General features: G+C 54.8%; 1 protein-coding gene across 1 annotated transcript; it reads left to right on the forward strand.

Moving 5' to 3' along the window:
• The first annotated feature begins 429 nt into the window (after positions 1-429).
• TM9SF4 (transmembrane 9 superfamily member 4) lies at positions 430-16,974 on the forward strand. The gene is made up of 18 exons (XM_086623191.1): positions 430-519; positions 6,319-6,432; positions 8,263-8,362; positions 8,772-8,940; positions 9,021-9,150; positions 10,177-10,300; positions 11,146-11,264; positions 11,372-11,483; positions 11,997-12,067; positions 12,491-12,623; positions 13,182-13,263; positions 13,350-13,425; positions 13,976-14,059; positions 14,265-14,440; positions 14,792-14,855; positions 15,426-15,545; positions 16,042-16,131; positions 16,519-16,974. Exons 1-18 carry the CDS (start codon positions 430-432, stop codon positions 16,666-16,668), a joined length of 2,004 nt encoding a protein of 667 aa, XP_086479317.1. The 3' UTR covers positions 16,669-16,974.
• The last annotated feature ends 5,790 nt before the right edge of the window (positions 16,975-22,764 follow it).

Consider the following 22,764-nt stretch of genomic DNA (forward strand, 5'->3'; position numbering starts at 1 on the left):
CGGGATTCCTCGCGCAAAGAGGCGACCACCGGCGCTCCGGGGCTTTCGTATCAGCTTCGGGAGCTGCTTTTGTAACCAATAAAGTGTTTACGAGCCCCTCGGCTTCCGCCTTCCCTCACGCCCCCGCCGACGGGTCGACGCCGGGCGCCCGCAGCGCCCCCCGGAGCGGGCCCGTGCACCGGGGCAGCCGGGCCGGGCCGGGCCGGGCCGGGCCGTTCCGCGCCCGCACCGGACATGGCCCCCGCGGCGCTGCCCTCAGCAAAGATGGCGGCGCGGGCCGCCCCCCCCCGCCACCCCGGCGGCTCCGCGGGGCTGCGGCCGGAGAGCGGCGCCCGGCCCGGCAGCAGGGCGGGGCTGGGCCCGGCCCGGCCGCGGCGCCGCCGGCCCCGGCAGCGCGGCGCTCCGCAAGGCCGCGGCCCCGCCGTCGCCATGGCGATACGCGCCGCAGCCAACCGCGCGCCGCTTCCGCTGACGTCCGCGCCGACACGTGGATCCAAGATGGCGGCGTCGGCGGCGATGGTGAGTGCGGCGGCCCGAGCGGCCCGGCCCGGCCCCGGTGCGGCCCCGCGCGCCTCCGCCCCGGGCTCGGTTCCGGCTGGGGCCTCGTAGCCGTCCCGCGCCTCTCCGGAGGCGGCCCCGCGGCCCGGGCGGTGCCACCGGGGCAGGGCACAGCGCGGGCCGCCGCCCGGTGCCCGCGGGCCCGGAGGTGCGGAGCGGCTCCCCGCCCGCCCCGCGCTCCCTCGGCGGCAAAACCGGCCCCGTTTCCGCGATTCGCGGCGCTGTCTGGGCGGGAGGGACGCGGGCCGGGCCGGGGGGCTGTGCCGGGGGCAGCACCGGCCGGGCTGGTGTTCCCCGCGCGGTTCTGCCGGGGGGCACAGTTGGCACGAACCGGGGGCCGCGGTGCGCGGGGGTTTCGCGAGTGATCGGCGGCCCCGGGGGCGAGCGGCCGCCTTCCCTCCCCGCGTCCCTGCTGCGGGTCCGGAGTTATTCCCTGGATCCTGCGGAGGGAGGTGTTTCTGGTGGGAATGCGCTGAGGTGGGTGAGCGGCGGTGGCACCTCGCGGAGCAGAAAACGAGCCGCTGGGGCCTTAATGATCCGCCTGGAGTCGCGTCCTGGAAAAGTGGATTTTCCTCCTTGCTTTCGTGGAAGGCTGCGTGCTGTAGGAAGAGCATCCATAAACGCTGAGCGCCGACACAAAGATCGCTGTGGGCCAGGGTGGGGAGTGCCAGGTGACTCACGTGGCGTAGGGACTGGCAGAAACTGGAAGGGAGGCTGGAGGAGCGGAGGTTTTTCATTTGTTTTGCTGTAAGCATCTTCCTGCTCTGTTGGCTTTCTCCCAGCCAGCGAGGAGGGAGTGTCTGAGCTGGCTTGGAGAGCTGAAGATGGTCCTACTGGGAATCTCCTCGTAGGTCTCCCTTTTATGAAAGGCAGAGGCGGCTGCTAGCAGCTCTCCCGGTGGCAGAGGAGCTCTCTGGAATCAATGGGAACGCAGCGCTTGTCTCTTCTCGACAGGCTTTCAGGGGCTCCTCTGGGTGCGAGGGGGAGCTGGGCAGAGCTGCAGTAAGGATGAGCTTGGCCCAACGGTTGTCACGAACATCTGACCAGGCAGCCCTTGGAAAAGGGGGGCGAGCGCCAGGCTGGCACCGCGGAGGAGATGAAGAGCAGGTGCCGTGAGCACTGTGCGTGTCCTGTTATTGTGCCCGGGGCTAGAGTGAGTGTTACATGAGAGAGCGCTTCAGTTCGCCGTTCCATGGGGATTTTTTTTTCCCTTCCCATAAAGTAGTGGGTTGTGTCTTTCCTCTCTTCCTGTCACCACATTAAAAAGTTTCGGTGAGTGGAATAGGATATCAGAGCTTTGTGAATCCGGCTGCACAAACGGAGCTGTGCAGGTTGTGTTTTCCCTGGTTTTCTTCAAAACTGTCTTTGAACGTTAAAAGCTCTCTGTGCGATGTCCCTTTTGCCCTTTTTCTGCAGAAAAGAAACGGGATGATGTCCATCATCTCGTTCATATGATATCCATCGTTATCGCTTCCTACTTCCCTTTCGTCCCTTTGAGCAAATGCTGTATTTTGTAAGTTTTATTTTTATTAATTAAATAATATTTTCATAAGTTCCTGCATGGATTATGGAACTTCCAGACCTGATGTGGTTCCAGCCTGATTAAAACACTTGCAGAAAGTTTGAAATTGCTGCTGCTCGAAGGCTTCTTCGAGTTGTCGGTCTGCAGAAGACGCGTGCTGCTCGCCTGGCAGGGAGGTGCTGGGCACCAGTGGCCCGAGCATGGCCCCTGGGTAGAGCGTGTTGGCAGAGTGCCACAGGGAAACGCTCCTTGCGGGCTCCCGTTTGCCCCTTCCCTGAAATAAGCGTTGGAGTTCAGACTCCGGCACGGGTCGCTTCGGGGATGACAAGCCCTAGGGCAGCACGCACGTGTGCGTGGTGGTGGCGTAAAGGCACGTTGTGGGGTGGCTTCCTGCGTGGTCAGGCTGGGATTTAGTGCCAAGCTAAACGGTGCCTCTGTTTTGGCAGCGTGTTTGGGAACTCGCAGAAAACCACAATACTCTTTAGGTCTTTCTGAATGAGGTAAAGCAGAGAAATTGTGTCCTGGAATTATTTAGTGGTGATTATCCAGATGGACCTTCTTGGAGAGGGTTTGTGTGCGAGCTTCTGCTCTCATTGCTGCGCACAGGACAAGAAATCCTGCTAGGACGGCTGCAAGGAAGGTTTGAGTTAGTTTATTCTTACAGCCACGCGCGTCGTTCTGAAGTGAACCACAGGAATAGATTTTAAAAATCTTTCAGGAGAGATCCCGCAGACTTCAGGATAGTTGCTGTTGCCCTTCGAGGACGGGTGTGCCGAGTTAGGTGGCGGTGGGGACAGTGGCTGCTGCTGCTCCGAGGGTGGTGGGTGCAGCAGCGTCCTGCCCGCGCCGTGCCAGGGCCAGGCGTTCCCGGGGTGACGCTCTGCCTGGTCTCGTGCCGTGATTTCCCTGGGCTGCTTTCCCCCAGGGCGAGAGAGAAGCCTGAGCGTGGCTTCTGTCGGGGTCCTGTGTGCAGAAGGAATATGCTGACATTTGGAATAGATTTTTTTTTTTTTTTTTCTGTTTTGAGAGAAAGGTTTGCTTCCCTTCAGCAGGCTTTTTGCATGGGATGAATCACTTCAGTGTGAGTGGTGCTTCTCATCAGGCACTGGGATTTGGGGGACAGGGGCAGGAGGGGCTGATCATGCTTCTGCAATTACTTCTCTGTTTTGGGTCATGTTCTCCTAAGAAAGGGTCTCTCACAGCCGTGTGTCTGTCTGTACACATATGGTCAAATAAGAAGTTGTCAATCCACATTATTTTTGTCTGCATGCAGCTGGGTCTTCCTTGATCTGGAGCTGTGTGTGGTTGTTGTGCTCCTTGTTGCTTCGTTGTACGATTTCCTGGCACCTCAGATGCAAGACTGTCATCTGAGAGGTTTTCTTTTGGGATGTTTTGACATGTCAGTAGTTGGTCAAGGCTGCAGAGGTGGTGTCCTGTGCCTGCTGAAGCCTGTGCCTCGCCAGGGCTGCGTGACTGACTGCAGCAGAGCTCCGCCGTGCAAGTTTTGACTTGCACAGGAGATAACCGAGCTTGCAGGTGTCTCCCAAGTGAGATGATTGCCTGGCTGTGCCCGTGAGTTATGCAGATGTTTTGGCGTGTGTCTCCTTTGGCATTGCTAAGCTGCTGCCTTCATCTGGAGAAGATGAAGCACGTCTGCCAATACGGAAGCAAAGGTCCCGCTAAGAAGAGCCCCTGGCTTCAGCCTGCACATGAGCTGCCGCGTTGGGAACCTGCACTGGGCATCGCCTTCAAGTTTCACTTCCACAGCTCCCCCACCTGTTGCACAGCAGCGTTCCCATTTCTTGCTCCCAAATGCTTTTTCCTGGCAAGGCTTTCCGCAGCCCCCCTCTTGTCTTTGCTGCTGCCTGGTGCTGCCTGAGTCATCGTCGGCTGCATGCAAAGAGCCTCATTTCTGCCAAAGGTGCCGTTGAAAATCTCATCTCGAACACGCTTGCGTGTCTCCTGAGCGCCTTCCAAAGTCCCCTCCTTATCTTATCTTGCCAGCTTTTCTGGGCGAGGATGGCACTGGTCTGGTTTTGGTTTTTATTGTATTGTGCTGTGCACGCCTGGCACTTCAGTGCCAAACGAAGCGAGATGATTGCCGCAGGTCGCTGGCTGCTGTGCAGCGCAGCCTGGGTTCAGAACGCTCTTCCCTTCCAGGGAAACCTTTTCCTACTCGGAGAGTCACGGAGCACTCTTGCGAGGCCAGAGAAGGCAGGATTTAGTGAAGCACAGAAAACAAACCCAACGTTGCTTCAAGGTGGATCGTTACTGGAGTCCAAGCGACTTCACAAAGAGTGCTTCCCAGTTGCTTTCCAGACGAGGCTTTTCCCTGCTGTAATTGCGTGAAGCTGTGCTTGGAACAGGTCGAAAATCTTCCTTGTAAGCAGAAAAGGTGGGTTGGTATTAACGCAGTCTGTGTAGGTTCCTGGCATTTGCGTCCTAAATACATTTTAAGTTTAAAAAAACCCCAGTATTCCTGACTTTTTCTTTATTCACCCCGTCCATTACCACTGGTTCTGAATGCTCTCTTGACCCTCACTGGTGTCTGGGCCAAATGTCCCTTACTGGCCTCGGAGTAGGACAAAAGGCAGGTGATGAAGAGGAAGGTGTGGGGGCAATAAACGCAGGCTATTTTTCTTTTTCCCCCTCCGACCTGCCGAAGGATCCCCGTGACAGACCTGCTCTTTGTCCGTCCCGGCGCTGTGGCCGTGCTCACCGTGCCCCAGTGCCACGCTGAGAAAGTCGCTGTGGCTGTAGCAGCCTGCCCGTCCCAGCCGGGGGGAGCGGTGCCGTTGGCAGTGCCGGTGCTGGGGGTTTGTGGCTGCACCCCCAGCTCCCGGATCCCAGCTCCCCTCTCCGACAGGAGCGGCCGTGCTGGGGCTGCCCGTTTGGGACGGATGCTGGGAGCCTGGAGCTCCCTGTGCTTTCTCCTCCACTGCTGGTGGTGTTGGGTGCGTATCCGCAAGCCGGCCTCGCGCTTGGCTCCCTGGCGTCTGCCCGGACGGCGTTGGCTGGGAGGGCAGTGCTGAACCCCACGGGGCCGGAGCGTGGCCCAGGCTGGGGTGACTCGTTCAGCCCAAGCCCATCTCGCTTGGTCAGCCTGTTTCCTCTCTTTTATTTTAACTTCTCTATTTGTCTTCCCAGCCCTGATGGCAGAGCTCCTGCCTGCGGGCAGAAGGGCAGAGGGCACAGTCCAGCTCTGCCCATCCCGCTGGCAGTGGGCAGGGACGGCAGCCATCGGGGTCGTTGTGGCTGCAGCATAGCTCAAGAGTTGTCCCAAACCAGACTCTGGGTTTTGTGGGGGTTTTGTGGGGGTTTCCAGTAGTGCCACGTTCGCAGGGAGTTCCGGAGATGGGGCTGAAGCCGGTGGTACAATGGGATTGTACTGGAGCTGATGTTCTAATCCAGCCGAGCTGCTGCTGGCTAATACTCTTTGAAGCTCGATTTTCATTTCGCAGCCTTCCTGCTCGTGCTGGAGCCGGGCTGGGTGGCCCGAGGTGATGGTGGGGACTGAGGAAGCAGCAAAGTCCATTAAAGGGTTTGCTGCCAGTGCCGGTGTACGGGATCTGGTTTGTGGTGGGGCTCTTGTGGATCTCACTGAACCTTCCAGCCTGACCCGTCTCCCCACTCCCTGAAAAAGGGGTGAAAACTTTTTTGCTGTGTTGCTGAGCTGTGCTGCGACCCGGAGGGGTGAGGAAAGAAGAGTGGAGTAGGAGGGAGCGGTGATGCGACCATCCCTTGGGATGCAGCAGGTGGTTAGTTTGGTGTCAAACCGTACCCTGCGCCAGCGGCTCCCCCGCAGGTAACGGCGCGTGAACGTCGGTCCGTAAGTGGCTACAGGGCAAATCCTGATGAGTGGAGCTGACAAATCCAGTGCCAGGGCTACAGTAACCCATGGAGTTTTCTAACAGAGGTGTTAGATGGGTGGGAGTAGAAAAGTCGGACGGCAGTGTGCCACGAGGAGTCCTGCAGATAAGTGCATTTTTCTGCTGGCTGAGCAAAGTCGATGTTTTCTGACTGCAGATGAAGAGACAGAAACACGCAGAGTGGAAAGTGACTTCATTGATGAGAGTCACAAAACAAAGACAAGAACAGTTTTTCTGATATTAACTTGTGGTGAATCACCTGCCTGCACAGTCCTTCAGGCGGCTGGGCTGAACGCGTTCCATGTTGTTGCCCATCTCTAACATTCCCATGTTTCTGTCGTGTTTTAATGGTTCTTCTCATTTTTGCAGGAAAGGCTACGACATATGCTGGTCTTGCTGGTGCTGCTGCACAGCACAGACTCCTTCTATGTACCTGGTGTGGCTCCTATCAACTTCCACCGCAATGATCCTGTAGAAATAAAGGTGGGACAAACTTGGAGTGTTAGTCTGTTTGTTTTCAGTTTTCTTGTGTTCTGTTTTTTTTCTTCTTTATATCATAGCAGCTAAGTAGGACTAGAACTTAAAATTTGGGGATTCTGTTGCTAAAATTTTGGGGTCAGATATTTTCTCTTCTTCACAACATTTGTGTAGGGTGGTGGGGATAAGCAGCCCTCAAGTGGTCACTGTTGTCATCTTACCCTGCAGTTCCCAACATGATTCTCTCTGGAGAAACCTCTCTGGAGGTTTAGATTGGATATTAGGAAAAATTTCTTTAGAGAAGGGCTGTCAGGCATTGGAACAGGCTGCCTGGGAAAGTGGCTGAGTCACCATCCCGTAGATGTGGTGCTCAGGGACATGGTTTAGTGGTGGGCTCGGCAGTGTTAGGTTAACAGTTGGACTCGATGGTCTTCCAAGTGTCTTCTGACCTAAATGATTCTTTCTCGCTTCTGATTTCTTCCACCAAATTGCTTCAGCAGTCGCACCAAAGTCCTCAAGATGTTGCTCTGTTTGGGAAAAGAGCCTTCTTTCTCACTGTAGCTTTGAAGTGAGTTTAATCAGAGATTTTTCTCCAGTGTTGCACTGACTCTCCAAGTGCTTACAGAGGCTGGGCCTTTAGGCGGTCGGTGAATGGTAGAACAAAGAAGAGGTTCAAGTCAGACCTTTTCAATTTTCCCTTCCACCTGGTTTGCACACATTGTGTCTTCAGGTCAAGTGAAACCCGCAGTGAGCCCTTTCGGAGCGCGGGCGTTTGGCCCCGTGTGCCGCAGGTCTCAACCCCAGGCTTGCCGAAGAGCTGCTGGTGTGCAGCATGGCTGGTAGTGAAGGATGGGACTGCTTCAGGAGGAAGCCAGGCTTTGTTTCCAGCAATTTATAGCCCATTTCATTTATTTTTCTAAAGCTGTGGCCTCTGTCTCAGCAAAATCCAGCACCCTTGGGATGCTGAGGCTTGCTGCTCCCACGTGAAGCACAACATAATTTGCTCTCTGGCTGCAGGCTGCCAGACGTAGGCTATTTTTAAGCAAGTGAGACTTGCCTGTGGCTACTGTAAGCTTCCCAGAAGAAGGGGGTATTGGGATGGCTGTTCTCAAAGGGATTTCATGAGCCAAATGCTTCCTCAAGTGATAATGCAAGTCAGCGCGTTTGCCAGCGCTCTTCTGATAAATGAGCTTGGCTGCGTTACAAAACGCTCCTGTTTTTCAGAGCAACCGTGGCCTCGGCTATGGTGGGATGTCTCTGCGCTTCCCTTGTGCCGTGTGATTTGTGGGAACTCTCCAGAAATATTTGGGGTTTGTCACTGTCTGTTGTTTTCCCGATCTGGTGGCTCTCTGGCTTTCCTTACAGAGATAAAAATTGCTCAACTCTTCGTATTGTTGGAGGCCAGACCTCTAGGTCCAGTGTGACATGAATTTTTTTTTTTTGAGGAAATAACTGCTGTCTTGTATGAAATGCGACTCTTGAATCTCCTTTGAGCTCTGTGGTGTTTCTTAGGACTCCACTGAGTCATAAATTCACGAAGCCCATCCGCCGTGCTTCTTTCTTCAAGTGTTTCTCTGTTTGTGAATGAATTGCTGCTAAATCGTAGTGTGGAGAACGTACAGCTGGAATTGTGCAACAGGAAAGAAAGCTGGAGCTCTCCCAGGAACATCTGTCTCCTTTTTTGCATTATTGATTATTTATGTATTTCACAGCTTCTGCAGTGAGCTTTATGGGAGGTGTCTGGAAGTAAGCTTTAGCTTCTGGCTTCTGTTGGGAGGGTAGGAAACCATCTGAGTTTTTTCAGGGGGATAATCCTTCCTTCCTTTCTCTCTCCAGGCTGTGAAGCTCACCAGCTCGCGAACCCAGCTGCCGTACGAGTACTACTCGCTGCCCTTCTGCCAGCCCACCAAGATCACCTACAAGGCTGAGAATCTCGGTGCGTATCCGCGGAGCAGCGCGTTCCCGGGCAGCGCAGCGAGTGGGCTGCCGTTGGCGGGCTGCGTGGGGGCGTGTTTGCAGGAGTAAAAGCCGTTGCAAACGTCATCTCTAGTAAACTGTTGGTGGAGGGCCTGCTTCCTCTCATTTGTCGTGTGCTGGCTGTTTGCAAACTGGGATGTCCACGCATTGGAAAGAGGAAACACCTTTCCTGAAGAAGGGTGTGTAACCTGCTCGTAGGAGAGCTTGATGCTTCCAACAAAGGAGCCAAACTGTCCTTCGATCCTGTCCTCGCTCTGTAGTAGCAAAGGAGACCCGCTGTCGGCACGGTGCGCTGCCGACCCGGTGACAGGATCAGTGGCAAGAAGCCTGGCAGTCCCTCACCCTGCCCATGTTTTCCTGTTTTCCAGGTGAGGTTCTCCGGGGAGACCGAATTGTAAATACGCCTTTCCAGGTTTCCATGAACGTAGAGAAGAAATGTGAAGTTCTGTGCAACTTTCCCAACAAGCCAGTCACGCTGACCGTGGAGCAGAGCAAGCTGATCGCCGAGCGCATCAGGGAGGATTACTACGTCCATCTGTGAGTTCTCTCGAGCGTGGGTTTGTGCCTGTGGGGATTCTGTGTTGTGGACAAATTTGATCTGAAATCTGTGTTTTCAGCATTGCTGATAACCTCCCTGTGGCAACACGGCTGGAGTTTTATTCCAATCGTGAGGAAGAGGAGAAGAAGAAGGAGAAGGATGTGCAGTTCGAGCACGGATACAGGCTTGGGTTTATGGACGGTAACAAGGTAGAGAATCCAGATCCTGCCTGAGAGGTGCCCAGAGGAGCTCTGGGTGTCTGTCAGAGGGCTTTAGACATCTGCCAGAGAGTGTCAGGATTGGGAATGCAACCAAAAGGTTTTATAAAGAGTGGGAATATGAGAGACAGGTTTCCCATTGGAAGGGGGTTGGGTGCTGGACTACCGGTAGGATAGCCAGGAGTCCTTGCTGTGACTCCTAACGTTGGACAACCGCACGTGGTGGTTTCCCCGCAGTAGAACAAAGCCAACGCACCCCCAAGGCTGGCTAATCTTTAACACTCTTGGAGCATCTTGTATTTAAAAAAAAAAAAATTAAAAGTCAAGTGTTCATTGGAGGAAAAGCTGCTTAAGTTTGCAAGTGGAAACTTGTCATGTGTATTCCTGGAGATATTTTCCCTTGTTGTGTACCCCAAGGTTAGCTGTTTGTGTCAACAGTCGCTCGGGTTTGTCGCTCTCGAGTGTTCAGTTGCACGCTGAGCTCCGATCGCTGCAGCCCGAGTTGGGGCGGGCGAACGAACCCGCTGTGCCAGCTCGGGGTCACTGTGCTTTGTTCGTGCAGTAGGTGAGAGTCGTTTGGCAGTGCCAGCCCAGGAGAGCTGTGGGGCTCCACAGAGTCTGGGTGATGTGTGTCTGGCTGGTAGAAGCAGCAGGTGGGAAGCTCAGGGCTGTAGCTCCTGAGGTCTTTCCAACCTCAGCTGGGTGATTCTGCTGCTGCTGGATGCGTGCTTGAGATGTGAGATACGACGATGTTTTCCAGGCTGCAAATAGACCAAAACATTGTCCCTGATGCTTGGAGTGGTCAAGGTGTTACCTTTTCAACGTCTCTGTTCTCTCCTCTTGTTCTTTTAGCCTTGGATAGTGTTAGCCTGATCTGGCTCTGTGGCACAATGCATCTGGGAACAGTTGGAGTCTTTAGTTTTCTTCACTGGAGCTGCTTTCTGCAGTTGTTGCATCTAAACTTTACCTGTTCCTCCCTTGGGGTGCTGACTTTTTATTTAATGTCATCTGTTTTAGTTCTACCTGCACAACCACCTCTCCTTCATCCTTTACTACCACAGAGAGGATGTGGAAGAGAACCAGGAGCCCACCTACAGAGTTGTGCGCTTTGAAGTGATTCCCCAAAGCATTAAACTGGAAGGTAAGAGGCTCTTAGGGAGGGCACTAAGGGAGAAGAATCCCTTGTAGGGCCGAGAGCTGAACACCACTGATGTATCAGGGTGCCAGTTGCTGCTGCCACTGTGGTCTCGGGGTACAGAAATGAGAGAGTCCAAGTTACAAGAACAATAAACCCTTTGTTACTGAAGAAGTAACAGCCTTAGGGAGATATCCTTGAAATTCAATCCATGCAAAAGTCATTAATATAAAAAGATCTGAGTTTGAGGTTTTGGGGCTGGTTTTTTTTTGCTCTATGTCATTTAGCGTGGAGCATCTAGCTCTTCGTGTGGCCCAGATCTCCCCCACTGGGATGCTGCGTGGTGGTCCAGAGACCCACAGAATGTTTGGAACTGTTCTAGGGGGATCGAATTTTAAAAATAATGGTTAGGGGGAAAACGCTCCTACCTCAGTGAGCCCAACATGAAACGGGTGTCTCGAAGGCAAGTTGCTCATCGTGTGATCGTCCCGTGCAACTCTCCTCTGGCAGCAGCAGGCTCTGCCGGAGAGGTCTCGATTCTCAGCTTGGTGTGGAACAGGGGACTTGTTTGTGATCGAGATCCTTGGCTTCAGAGCCTCTGTCTTTCATCCTCTGGGTCAGGAAAGCCCTACGTGTAGCTTTCCCTAAAGTCTGTTAGTGGTGCTCCGCTTCTGATTGGAAGAACAGTTTTGCAAACCGTGGAGGAGGTGAGAAAGGAAGGAGTGCTTCCCCTGCCCGGTTTGGAGTAACTGCAGCCCAGTGCCTTGGGGGTGCGTGGGGCCAGGACACCAGTGGGAGAGGTGGTTCCCGAGGGAAGGGCTGACCTAGCTGTGCCTTGTTTTCCCTTACAGACTTGAAGGCTGATGAGAAGAGTATGTGCACCCTGCCTGAAGCTACGGGCTCTGCCCCTCAGGAAATAGATCCTTCTAAAGAGAACCAGTTGCTCTTCACCTACTCTGTGCACTGGGAGGTGAGGGAAGCTGGCTGGTAGTTGGTGCTCCAGGTGTCTGTCACAGACAGGGGTGTGGGAGACGTTGGGGATGTGCTGGTGTGAGGAGAACTTTACTGTTCTTTCAGGAAAGTGACATTAAATGGGCTTCCCGCTGGGACACCTACCTGACCATGAGTGACGTGCAGATTCATTGGTTTTCTATCATTAACTCCGTTGTGGTCGTCTTTTTCCTTTCAGGTGAGTGAGGTGTGTGGGGTGAGGAAGGCTTTGCCCTTAATCCGCGGGGAGCTTCCTTTAAGCCTCAGCTGCAGGTGACTCGATGAGGATCTGGCCATGTCTGAACCTGATCAGAAGGGGCAGGAAACAAACACTGGCATGTAAAACCTCCCGGGTCAGACAGCACCCCATGGGGCCAGACTGTCACCCGCTTTTGCTCCCTGACTGGGGTAGTTGGGAGAGTAGGAATGTGGTTAACGCGTGTCTTGTGTGCCTATATTTTATGAAAAAAAAAAAAACAAAAAAAAGTCCACCGGAAAGCCACAGTGCCTCGTTCCTGCAGGAATACTGCCTTTCCTACTCCCTGGGGTTTTGTTTCTGTCCTCGTTGCAGGCTGGGAGAGGTGGCTGGTGACTCAGGGCTCCTCTCCCCGCGAGAGCTCTGTGTTGGCGGGCGCCGTGTAGCTGCGCAGCGTGAGAGCAGCACGGCCGTGGAGGAGCCTCCGAGCTGAGCTCTGTTTGTGCTGGTTTTCAGGTATTCTCAGCATGATCATCATCCGGACTCTCCGGAAGGACATCGCCAACTACAACAAGGAAGATGACATTGTATGTGCCTGTTCCTGGGGCTGGCATCAGAGAGGGAGGGAAGCACGGATGAGGCGGGATCTGGTCCGAAGGCTCGGGTGCATTGTCTCCTTCCTTGCCCCTGTTTGCCCCGAGCCCTGAAGACAGGAGGGGCAGTCCTGTCACGTGCTGTCACGACACCTTTGGGTCTCTGCACAACGGCAGATTACCAGTTCAGATGTCATCAGACCTAAGTAACGACTGCAGACAGTTCCATAAATGTGTGCCCTGGCACTGGCAGTTCAAGTCTGAACTGTTTTAAGCCTGAGAGGAATAACTGGAGTGATACAATTCTGTAGAAGAACTGGATGCAGAGAAATGAATGTCTTAGGCCGTCTGTGGTAGGACCTTCATTTCTGTGGTTGGACTCTATCTAAATACCTTCTTTTCCTGTTGTTGCCGTAGGAAGATACTATGGAGGAATCTGGTTGGAAACTCGTGCATGGAGATGTCTTCAGGCCTCCGCAGTATCCAATGATCCTCAGCTCTCTCCTGGGTTCTGGAATTCAGCTCTTCTGTATGATCCTGATCGTCATCTGTGAGTGGCACGTGTTGCACGGGGCGGCTGTAACGGGAAGAGGAACGATGCTTAAGGGCGTTTCGCGCTCCCGTTGGCTGCGGCCTGTGCCCGGCGTGCCCCGAGCGAGGTGGCGGGAGGCTGGCTCCTGTCGCAGGGCGCGTGGAGGCGAAGAGCCCGTGCGCAGCGTGCCCGGGTCTCTGGATAGCGTTTCCCAGCTGAAGGCATCTTTTGGAGTTTAGGTTTCCCCTTAGCGAGAGCCCTGGGTGACAGTGGGCTGGGAGACTTCCCCGTGCGTGTGCCTTGCCTTCTGAGCTGCACCTGCTCAAATCCCTTGGGGAAACTGAGGCTGAAGCCCGTGGTTGGTAGCTCGAGATCAAAGCTGTGCCGTACCCTCTCCGGCCAGTGCCGGAGGCTGCGGATGTGGATCTCCTTATGCTTTGAAGGAAATGAGGTCTGGGCAGAAGGCAGAGGTTCCCGGCAGCCGTGGTCTGCGCGCGGGACGGGCCCTGTTCCGCAGGTGCTGGTGAGCACACGGCCGTCAGAGCTGCTCTTCTCTGCCCTGTTTGCCCTCCGCAGTTGTCGCCATGCTGGGGATGCTGTCGCCTTCGAGCCGGGGCGCGCTGATGACTACTGCCTGCTTTCTCTTCATGTTCATGGGGTAGGTGTGTCCACAGCTCCACCCCTCCTCTCCCGTTCCTCAGCAATGAAAGCGAATTTTCTTTGTTCTGGCTTATTTCTGTCCAGGGTTTTTGGTGGATTCTTTGCTGGCCGCTTATACCGGACTCTGAAAGGACATCGGTGGAAGAAGGGAGCCTTTTGTGTGAGTCTCGTGTTCTGTGCTGTCTGTCCAGGTGTGCTGATGGCGAGATGTGTGGATAAGCTCCGCGTGTGTTTGTGGGCAGCTGGACACAGCCTGGCTGTGCTGCAGAGATTTGGTGTGACTGAGTCCCTCGTAGCTTTACATGAAAGGGCGAACACCAGAGCACGTGCTGCAGTAAAGCGACAGGGAGAAATTCTTCCCTCTGAGGCTGGCGAGGCACTGGCACAGGTTGCCCAGAGAAGCTGTGGCTGCCCCATCCCTGGCAGTGTTCAAGGCCAGGCTGGATGGGGCTTTGGGCAACCTGGTGTAGTGGAGGGTGTCCCTGCCCATGGCAGGGGGGTTGGAACTGGATGGTCTTTGAGGTCCCTTCCAACCCAACCCAGTCTGTGATGGTCTGAGCTCCTCCCGACAGCCCATGCGCTGTGCGGCAGCGCTCCAGCAGAAGGCATCCTTCCTCCACTCGTGCTCTGCCCCAGCAATGGGCTCATTAAAGAGAAACATCTCGGTGATTCGTCACGTGTTGTCTCTTAACCTGGGTTTGCTCTTGCAGACAGCTACCCTGTACCCGGGCGTCGTCTTTGGGATCTGCTTTGTCCTGAACTGTTTCATCTGGGGGAAACACTCCTCTGGAGCGGTAGGTGCCACCCTCATCCTGCAGCCTGCTGGAGTGGGAAGAGGGTGACTGGGCTGTCAGGGACTTGCTTAGTTTCACAGAAGCTTTCTGACTGTGGGTGCCAGCGCAGCGATTGACTGGAGAGTCGGTCTGGCCGGTGTCTTCGGTCTCCAGGGCAGGTGAACCTGCTGGAGCCTCACGTTTGTGACTCTCGGTGTGATTCCAGGTGCCTTTCCCCACCATGGTGGCCTTGCTCTGCATGTGGTTCGGGATCTCCCTGCCCTTGGTCTATCTGGGGTACTACTTCGGATTTCGCAAACAGCCGTATGACAATCCCGTGCGGACCAATCAGATTCCCAGACAGATCCCGGAGCAGAGGTGGTATATGAATAAATTCGTGGGGTGAGTGATGAGTGCCTGGGAAATCCGGTGAGTTAAGCCCCCTCCCCTCGTCTGCCCGGGCTGCTGCACGTCACTTTCTGCTGCTCTCCGGGCACGGACAGTCACGGATGTGTTTTCTTGATGAACGCAACATCAGAGACAGTCCTGGCAGCTTTGATGTGTTGTGGCTGGTGCTTATGGAAGTGGGACGTGCTCCACGGTGGGAGCAGCTGTGCCATTTACTGCCTGACATTTTGTCTCGTAATCTGGAGCTGCAGAGCTTGGGCTCTCGCTCCCCGTGTGCTTACAGGGAGCCTTGCTGGCCAGGCAGTTATACTGTGCTGCTTACGGTTTTTCTTTCTCGCTCTGTAGGATTCTCATGGCCGGTATCCTGCCGTTCGGAGCGATGTTCATTGAACTGTTCTTCATTTTCAGTGTAAGCATTTAACCCCCTCTGCTCCTGAATAGCCCTCCTCCTGTGCCAAAGCCTTTGAAAGGGGAGGGGGCATCCCCTGGAGCAGTCTCGTATTCCCACACTTACCGAAGGGGCCAAGAGGATCCCTCCTGGGACCCGCTGCGGGTCTCTTCGGAGTCTCCTCTTGCTGAAGACACCCGGGGATGTCTGTGGGACACTCCTGGGCAATCTGAAGGGTGGTGGCAGAGATGAGAGCTTACTGCAGCGATATGTCAAGGAGGGGTCCTGGTCTTAAGGTGGTCACTGAGCCATTCCAGCTGCTGCTCGTTTTCATGGACAGGGAGGAATTTGCTCTTCCATTGCTAGGGAGGTGAGGGGGGACGAACAAGCTACCTCATGGCTCTCTTAGGGCACTTTTTTGGAACCTGATTCCTTTGAAGTGACATTGTGAAACGCATCAGATCTGTGGTTTCACCTACACGAGGCTGAGGCCTCTCATTTTCCCTTGGGATAGCTGCTAGAAGTGAGTGTCGCGTTTGCTGATGGATCACGGTAGCATAGAAACAAATTTCTGCTGTGTCTTTGTTTCAGGCAATCTGGGAGAACCAGTTCTATTACCTCTTCGGCTTTCTGTTCCTGGTGTTCATCATCCTGGTGGTATCATGCTCCCAAATCAGCATTGTCATGGTGTACTTCCAGCTTTGTGCTGAGGTGAGATTTCCACATTTGTCGTTCGGGTAGCTCCTGGAAAAGCCGAGGTCACATTATTGCTGCTGCTCAGCAGAGATGTAGTGTGACCCTGGCCCAGCTGCACCAGTGTGGTTGCTCTTAACACCTCCTGACTTCAAGGAGAACTGAAGCTACTTGGTTATCTGCTAGGCTGGGGACGGTGGCTCTGCGGAGAGCAGGGTGTTTTGACCTGACGTCTCTTCCCAAAGGAACTGTTTAATTCCATCCAAATACAAAATGAAACACAGGGCCAGAGATGAGCCGTGTTCTTCGGTAGCAGGTGCTGCGATACTGACCTGGCCTTGTTGTCCTGTCAGCTTTTCATCCTCTTTGTTTGGAAGCACTTCTGTGATAAAATAGCTCCCCAGCCCCAAACTATGGTTTTCCTTTGAAGGAAAATGGGTGGTGTTCTCCCTGTCCCGGAGAGTGCCACAGGAAAAGGAAGCCTGTGGAATAATGAGGCTTTTTACCCCGTCAGGATTACCGCTGGTGGTGGAGGACCTTCTTGGTGTCTGGAGGATCTGCCTTCTATGTGCTCATCTATGCCATCTTCTACTTTGTGAACAAGGTATTGTTATTCCTCTGTGTGAAAGTGCCGCCTTTCTAGAGGAGATTGTTGGATTTGGAAAGGGAAAGGGTGGGACTGCCTAGTCCTAGTCTGTCCCCGTGCCAGCCCAAGGCAGCTCACCAGCCAACGGTGCCAACAGCCCTTCCAGAGGGGAGAGAAGGTTATAAGTACCTGAGGCTGCTGCCTGCGTTCCTGTGCGGAGCGGTGTTCCCTAACCCCACCTCAAAGGGGATCTCTTTTTAGCTGGATGAAAATGAATGGAGTGGAGGGTTCCCTCCCTTCATCAAGTGCCCCCTTGCAGAGGGCACTGGCCGGTTTGGGGAGATAACGCTGGTTACTTCTGAGCTTGATTTTACTTAGGTCTTTTTTCCTCCTCTTCTGTTTCAGCTGGATATTGTTGAGTTCATTCCCTCCTTACTCTACTTTGGCTACACCGCCCTTATGGTCTTGTCCTTCTGGCTCCTCACTGGCACCATTGGCTTCTATGCAGCCTACATGTTTGTTCGGAAGATCTACGCCGCAGTGAAAATAGACTGAAGATGCACAGACCCAGCAGAAAGTGGACTTTTCTGAGTGCGTGTCCTCCCAGGAGCCAAGGGGACATCTTCTCCCGACTCTTTTAAGGAAACAAAATCCAGTGGGAGAGTGACAAGAGAAATAAGTAACTCCTCGTTTTGGAATGTAACTTTGGCACAGTGTACATGGATTCTGGGCTACTTCTGGGGGGAAAAGGGGTCTGTAGATACCTTACATTTTAACTTTATTATCCTGTTCCATATTTGAGGGAGTTTTTTAGCAGAGAAATGTCCCTCTGTATAAGTAAACGCCCTTTTTGCTAATTCATCCTTTTTTTTTTTTATGTTGATGACGAATGGATTTGAGACAGCAGTGGAAACACTTGTGAAAACGTTTTCTTCCAGCCCCAAGGGTGCTGTAGGATTCAGGGAGACTCTTCAGACAAATACCAGACTGGGTTTCCTTCCTGCCTTCGTGTCTGCACAGAAGAGGGAGCTTGACTGTGGCAAAATAAAAGGAGCCCGAAGGCTTGTCCAGCGTGAGCCTGGCGCGCTCCGACTGCGGAAGTCCTGGCTTCGGCTTCTTTACAATTTGATGGAGGTGCCATTCGGAGCCCGGGAAGTGCAATTTCACCCTGAGAGAGCTTTGAGAACTGCAACCCTCGGCATCGCTCCTCCCTTCTTCCAGCCTCGGACAGCACGGGCCGCTTCGGATGCGTCTGCTGGAAGGGCCGAGGGAGGGAGGGTGGGATTTCCTCTCTTTCGGAAGGTGCAGCAGGATGTAACGTCCCGGTGGGAGCAGTGAGATTGTGCCGTTGCCAGAACATACGACTGGAAGGATGCACGAGGTGCCTACCAGTCCTGTCGATGGCTCTGCTCCGCCGCGTGAGGAAACGGCGCAGGCTCCCTTCCCGGGAACCCCGCGGGATGGCGGAGGGGCGGCCGCGCCGCCGCCGCTGTAGTGCCAAGCGATGTGCCACCGCGTTGGGCCGGGCGACTGCCGGGTGTGCGCCGCCACGCCAAGGGGCTGGGGACAGGGGGGGCCCCCGGAGTTCTCCCGCTGCTCTTGCTGCTCTCTTCTCCTCTTAGATTCTCTACCTCCAGGGGACAGAAGCAGCGTGCCCCCCCCAGCGTGCCCCCCCCAGCGTGCCCCCCCCAGCTGTATCTTGTTCTCCACAGGACGGTCTGAGCCCTGCGGGGCAGCCGGGGGGGCTCTCCTGCAGCGGGCTCCTCTTTTTTCTGTGGCTCGATGCCTGAATCAGTCCGTGGGAAGCTCTTTTTAAAAGAGGTTAAAGTGTTTTCTTTTGGTCACTTCAATGATGTTTACCAGTAAAAAGGTTCCACGTTACGGTGAAGGCTCCCTCTGTCCCCAGACGAGCTGGATTCAGTCAGGGCTACAAGGGAGAGGTTTGGGGTGTTTTTTTTGGTGAGATCTATGAAAATTTTGCTTTTGCTCCTTGCCGTAGGAAGCGGTAAGGTCTCCAGGTGACCAGCTGCCACAGGTGACGCCGTTCCGACCCAGAACGGTCCAGAGTCCTCCCTGCTGCCAGCACTGACGTGTGCACCTTTAAGGGGTTTGGGGATTTTTTTTAACTCCAGTTGCTGGAAGAGTTTCCACCGGGTCCAGGCAAGGACCCTTGTCTCTTGCTGACGGCCTCGCTCCCTGCGCGGAGCCGCCGTCCCGGCAGCGTCCGTCCTCGGCGCGGAGTCGTTCCGGCGTTGCCTTGTGGCTCCTTCAGCCGCCCGTCACGCCAGGGTCTAATCAGCCAGGAATCAAGGATGGAAAAAGGGAGCAGGGGATGCGTGAGCCAACTGTGCTGTGGAGTCCTGCGTCAGTTCTGATTTGAGATCCCTCTCTCAGATTTTGGTTGATTTTTTTTTTTTTTTTTTCTTTTTCTTTTTTTCCTGCCCCTGCCCCAGTGGAGAGGCTCAGCCAGCATTGATTTCCCTCCCATTCCCCAAAGTGTTTTCTCTGTATTCTTTGTAATTTTTAATTAATGTATGTATTCTTTGTGTCCTGTTGTAAATAAATCTGCCATTGTCCTGTTGCCCTGCTCTCCTGTGCTCTCCCAAGCCACCTCTTGGGATTTTCTTTCCGTAACACCCGCGTGGTCTTTGACGTGTGGCTTCAGTCAGAAGCAGAGCTTGGAACGTGCCGCTGTTTTCTTTGTGATGGTTTTCTCCTGGTAAACGGTGAGTTTCTCCCAGTGCGGCGTGTGCCGCACGCTGCCCTGCGTTGTCATCGGAACGCCGCCGGTCGGGGCGCTGGCATCTGTCTCGCCGTGCCGCGCGGTGAGGCTGTGAGTGTCTCGGGTGTGACACGTTGTGTGACACGTCGTGGGACGCGGCCGGAGCAGCCGGAGTGTCCGGTGGCCGATGGGCTGGGAGTGCCGGGCGGACGCACGGTGCTGTAGAGCAGTGGGCGAGAGTGCGGGTGAGAAGGGCGCTGCCATCTTCCCCGAGCGGTGCTCTGGGGGGGCGGTGGTGCTGTGGGAGTCGGACCTTCATCCTGAGCATCCACCTTGGTGTCTTCCCAGAGCTTGGGTGTCTGCTGGGGGGTGTGTGGCAGGAGAGCGGGAAGTGTCCCGTGAAGACGCTGATTGAGGGGGGGCAGCGAATTCCCTTGGGTCGTTTTGCCTGGCAGAGCAATGGGTGCGCGCGGCCAGGGCCGGAACGGGGCACAGGGCTGCCAGCCTCGGCGGTTCTGACGGTCTGTGACCCTGAGCAGCTGCCGAGAGCAGAGCGGGCAAAGACCTTAATCAAAACTCAGGAACCCTCGGAATAGTCCCTTCTCCCCGGGAAAAGGGCAGAGGAAGGCAACGGGACAGTCGGTCCCGAACTTGTTTGTCAGTTTTAGGCAGAGCGGAGAACGGAGCTGCCGCAGTCGTGTCCGGCCGGAGCCCTCGGCCCTGGGGGACGGCGCTGCGGAGGAAACGGCACGTTTTTACCGGCGGCTGCATTACGAACGACAACCAGATGGTACCCGGAAAAGTGCCCGAATGCTGACCGTTCTCAGCTCCAAACCGTGTCCTGCAAAGAAATTCCCGAGAGGGCCGGACGCTCTTCCCCGTTTTTCCTCTCTGCCGAAGCGATTCTGCCGCCGGTGTCAGCAGACAGTCACAGCTGCAGCTTTAAGGTTTGGTTCTGGCTCCGGCGTGGGCCTGGGGAGCCGAACGTGTCGGGGCTATTTGGAAGGGGGGAGTGGGCTGTACTGGTCTGAAATGCTTCCACATGGCTGGTAATTTAGTGTCACCAAGTGACCGGAACTGTTTTTTGGAGAGGGACTTTTTACAAGGGCGTGTAGGGACAGGACACAGGGCAATGGCTTTAAACTGAAAGAGGGCAGATTTCAATGGGATCTAAGGAAGAAATTCTTCCCTCTGAGGGTGGTGAGGCACTGGCACAGGTTGCCCAGAGAAGCTGTGGCTGCCCCATCCCTGGAAGTGTTCCAGGCCAGGTTGGACGGGGCTTTGGGCAACCTGGTGTAGTGGAGGGTGTCCCTGCCCATGGCAGGGGGGTTGGAACTGGATGGTCTTTAAGGTCCCTTCCCACCCAACCCATGCCATGGTTCTGTGGTTCCATCCAACAAACGTTATTTGATAACGGCGTCAGCTCCCGCGACACCCCCAGCAAGGGCCCTGTTCTTCTTCCGGGGCCTCATTCTTTGCGTGAAAGAGACTTAAAACTCCGTGTGGATTCACGTAGGGAACCGGGTCTCTGACTTGCCCGGTGACTCTGTCTTTACTTAAACCCAACCCAACCCACCCAGTCCCCTCCAAGAAGACACCTGGGGCAGACAGGTCAAATGCTTTTAATAAACCACTTCATTATAAAAAAAACTTTTGATTTGAACTTCATTTTGCAAGACAAAGAGCTAATTTCAGTGACGAGCTGTGTGTTTCCTAATGGCACTTGATCCTTTCACAATTTAAACCCTTGTTTAAGCCCCCAAACACTCCATTAAAAGAGGTTATTCACTGTGTAAAAGTGCTAGAAAGTTTCTTTTTAGAAAAACAGTCGAGCTGGAACAGCGGGAAGCTTCTGGCTGCGGCAGGCAGGGAGGGAGGTCGGGCACTGGGTCCAGCACGGGAAGACCGAGTGTGAACGGCAGCCCCAGTGAGACACTGCACCTCTCCCAGCAGCTCCCAGTGCTGGGAAATCCCAAGGCATATCCCTGAGAGTGGGATGTCTGCCGGCTCCGGATCACACGCTGCGCTCCGGTCAGCCGCTCCTGCAGCCTGCGCCGCATGGCAGAGCCCGTGCCAGGGCAGCCCTGCCCGGGAGAGGTTCTCGGCTGCGAAGGCCACCCCGTAGCTTTCCCTCCAGCAGCACCCTCGGAGCTCGACTGCTCCCAGGGGTGGATCCTCGTGTTTTCCGCAGGTTCCCGCTGCCGCCCCACTCACCCCACCCGCTTGTCAGCCCACCTCGAAGGCAGACAGCTCTACTTTTTTGTTCAATATCCTCGTTTAAGGAAAATTCTGGTACAAACATTACAAAACAACCTTTCTAAAAATAGTTTCTAGATATTAGGGATCACTCGAGGAGGGGGAAATCCCACAAAGCCGTCAAGGCTGAGGCACTCAGTAGAGCAAGAAGCCATAAACTGAAGACAGGTCTCCAGCCGAGGTTCCGGAATCTGCCCGTTCCCAGTGCCAGCTCTCTGCCCCAGTGCGCAGGCGTGTGCAGCGTTCCAGTGGCGTCTGAAGCAGAGTGTGCTGGTGAGTTCCGTGAGCAGAAGCTCTGGGTGACCTGAGCTGCAGAGGGACATGGGCTGGTACCGGGATCTGTGCACCTGGATGCTCCCCCGGGCACGACCCGTGTGCTGAGCGACACGTGCTGGTGCTGCTGGTGTCCCGCAGCCTTCGCGCAGAGCTGTGCCTCATCTTCAGCACGTTCCACCTGAGCGCTGCTTATCCACTGGCATGGCATTCGAAGGAAGACCCGGTTGGGAAAGAGATGGTGAGAAGGAAGGTGAAGACAGCTGTTAGAAAGCGGGATGGTTGGGTTTTAACAAGACACTTTCATGTTGAGGATTCTTCCCGTAACCGAAATGGAGAGCTGACCTCTTTAATAGTAATTTAAAAAATGGATTCAAAATTCCCTGCTCTTTATCCTCTGCAATGCCTTTAACTTTTCTTGTCCCTGTGATCTCCCAGCACGCAGACCCTTCTCCGTGCCATGTACATTCTTTGCACGTGCTGATGTTTAGGCAGCCTCGGCTTCGGCTACCAGCACACGCTCCAGAAGGTGCTTCCGGCCCTTCCTGCCAGCCCGCCCGTGCCCTGAAATAGAAGGTGCTTCCCATAGGGAAGCTGAGCGAGTCCCACGGTGTGGCTCTGTGAGGAGCAGAACATGATCTGGTTTCTGACCCACAGTTCCATTTTCGCTTGACCCGTTTCCATGGCAGCCTAAAGCATCTTGCGGCAAGTGATCTGTGCGGAGACGGCTCCGGGTGCCCATCACGCTGAGGAAGTGCTCGGGAAGAAAACTCCTTCCCTGCAGCTACAAAATGGCTGGAACACATGGCAGGATTCCCAGAGGATCCCAGTTACTCACCAAAGTGAAGTGAGTATGTCTCAGGGTGGGGGAACGGCAGAGACAGCAGAACCTGAGAGGTGGTGGTGGGGAACGGGTGAGGAACGGGAAACAGCAGTCCTGCGAGGAAGCTGTGCCAGTGGTGACGGCGTGTTTCCCTGAGCAGCTCCGTACTGCCGTGCCCATCCCAGGGAAATGGGCACAGAAGGGCTGAGGGGTGCCAGGGCCACGCGTGAAAATGAGTCTGGGTTTCCTGAGCTGTGGTTCAGCAGAACAGCCTGAACCAAACCGCCTGCCCCTGCCAGGCGGGCATCGGGCAGGGTTGTGTCCAGAGCTTCAGATGGCAACTCCCATCTCTGAGAACTGGGGAAAAATACAAGAAGTAAGTTACAAAACAGAAGCAAATTTTGGATAAAGATGGAAACCCGCAGTTTTCATGAAGTGGTTCTGTTCGAGCCCTTCATCCACTTCACTCTTGGGTGGCAGAATGTCTTTGGGGCTTGGGCAGGCAATTAACTGAAAAAGGGCACCCGAGGGAGACTTCCCCGAGCCCGAGTAACCAGGATTGGAGAGGATAAGCAAG

The sequence above is a fragment of the Tauraco erythrolophus genome, chromosome 18 (assembly GCF_009769465.1).
Source record: "Tauraco erythrolophus isolate bTauEry1 chromosome 18, bTauEry1.pri, whole genome shotgun sequence".
Classification (NCBI taxonomy): domain Eukaryota; kingdom Metazoa; phylum Chordata; class Aves; order Musophagiformes; family Musophagidae; genus Tauraco; species Tauraco erythrolophus.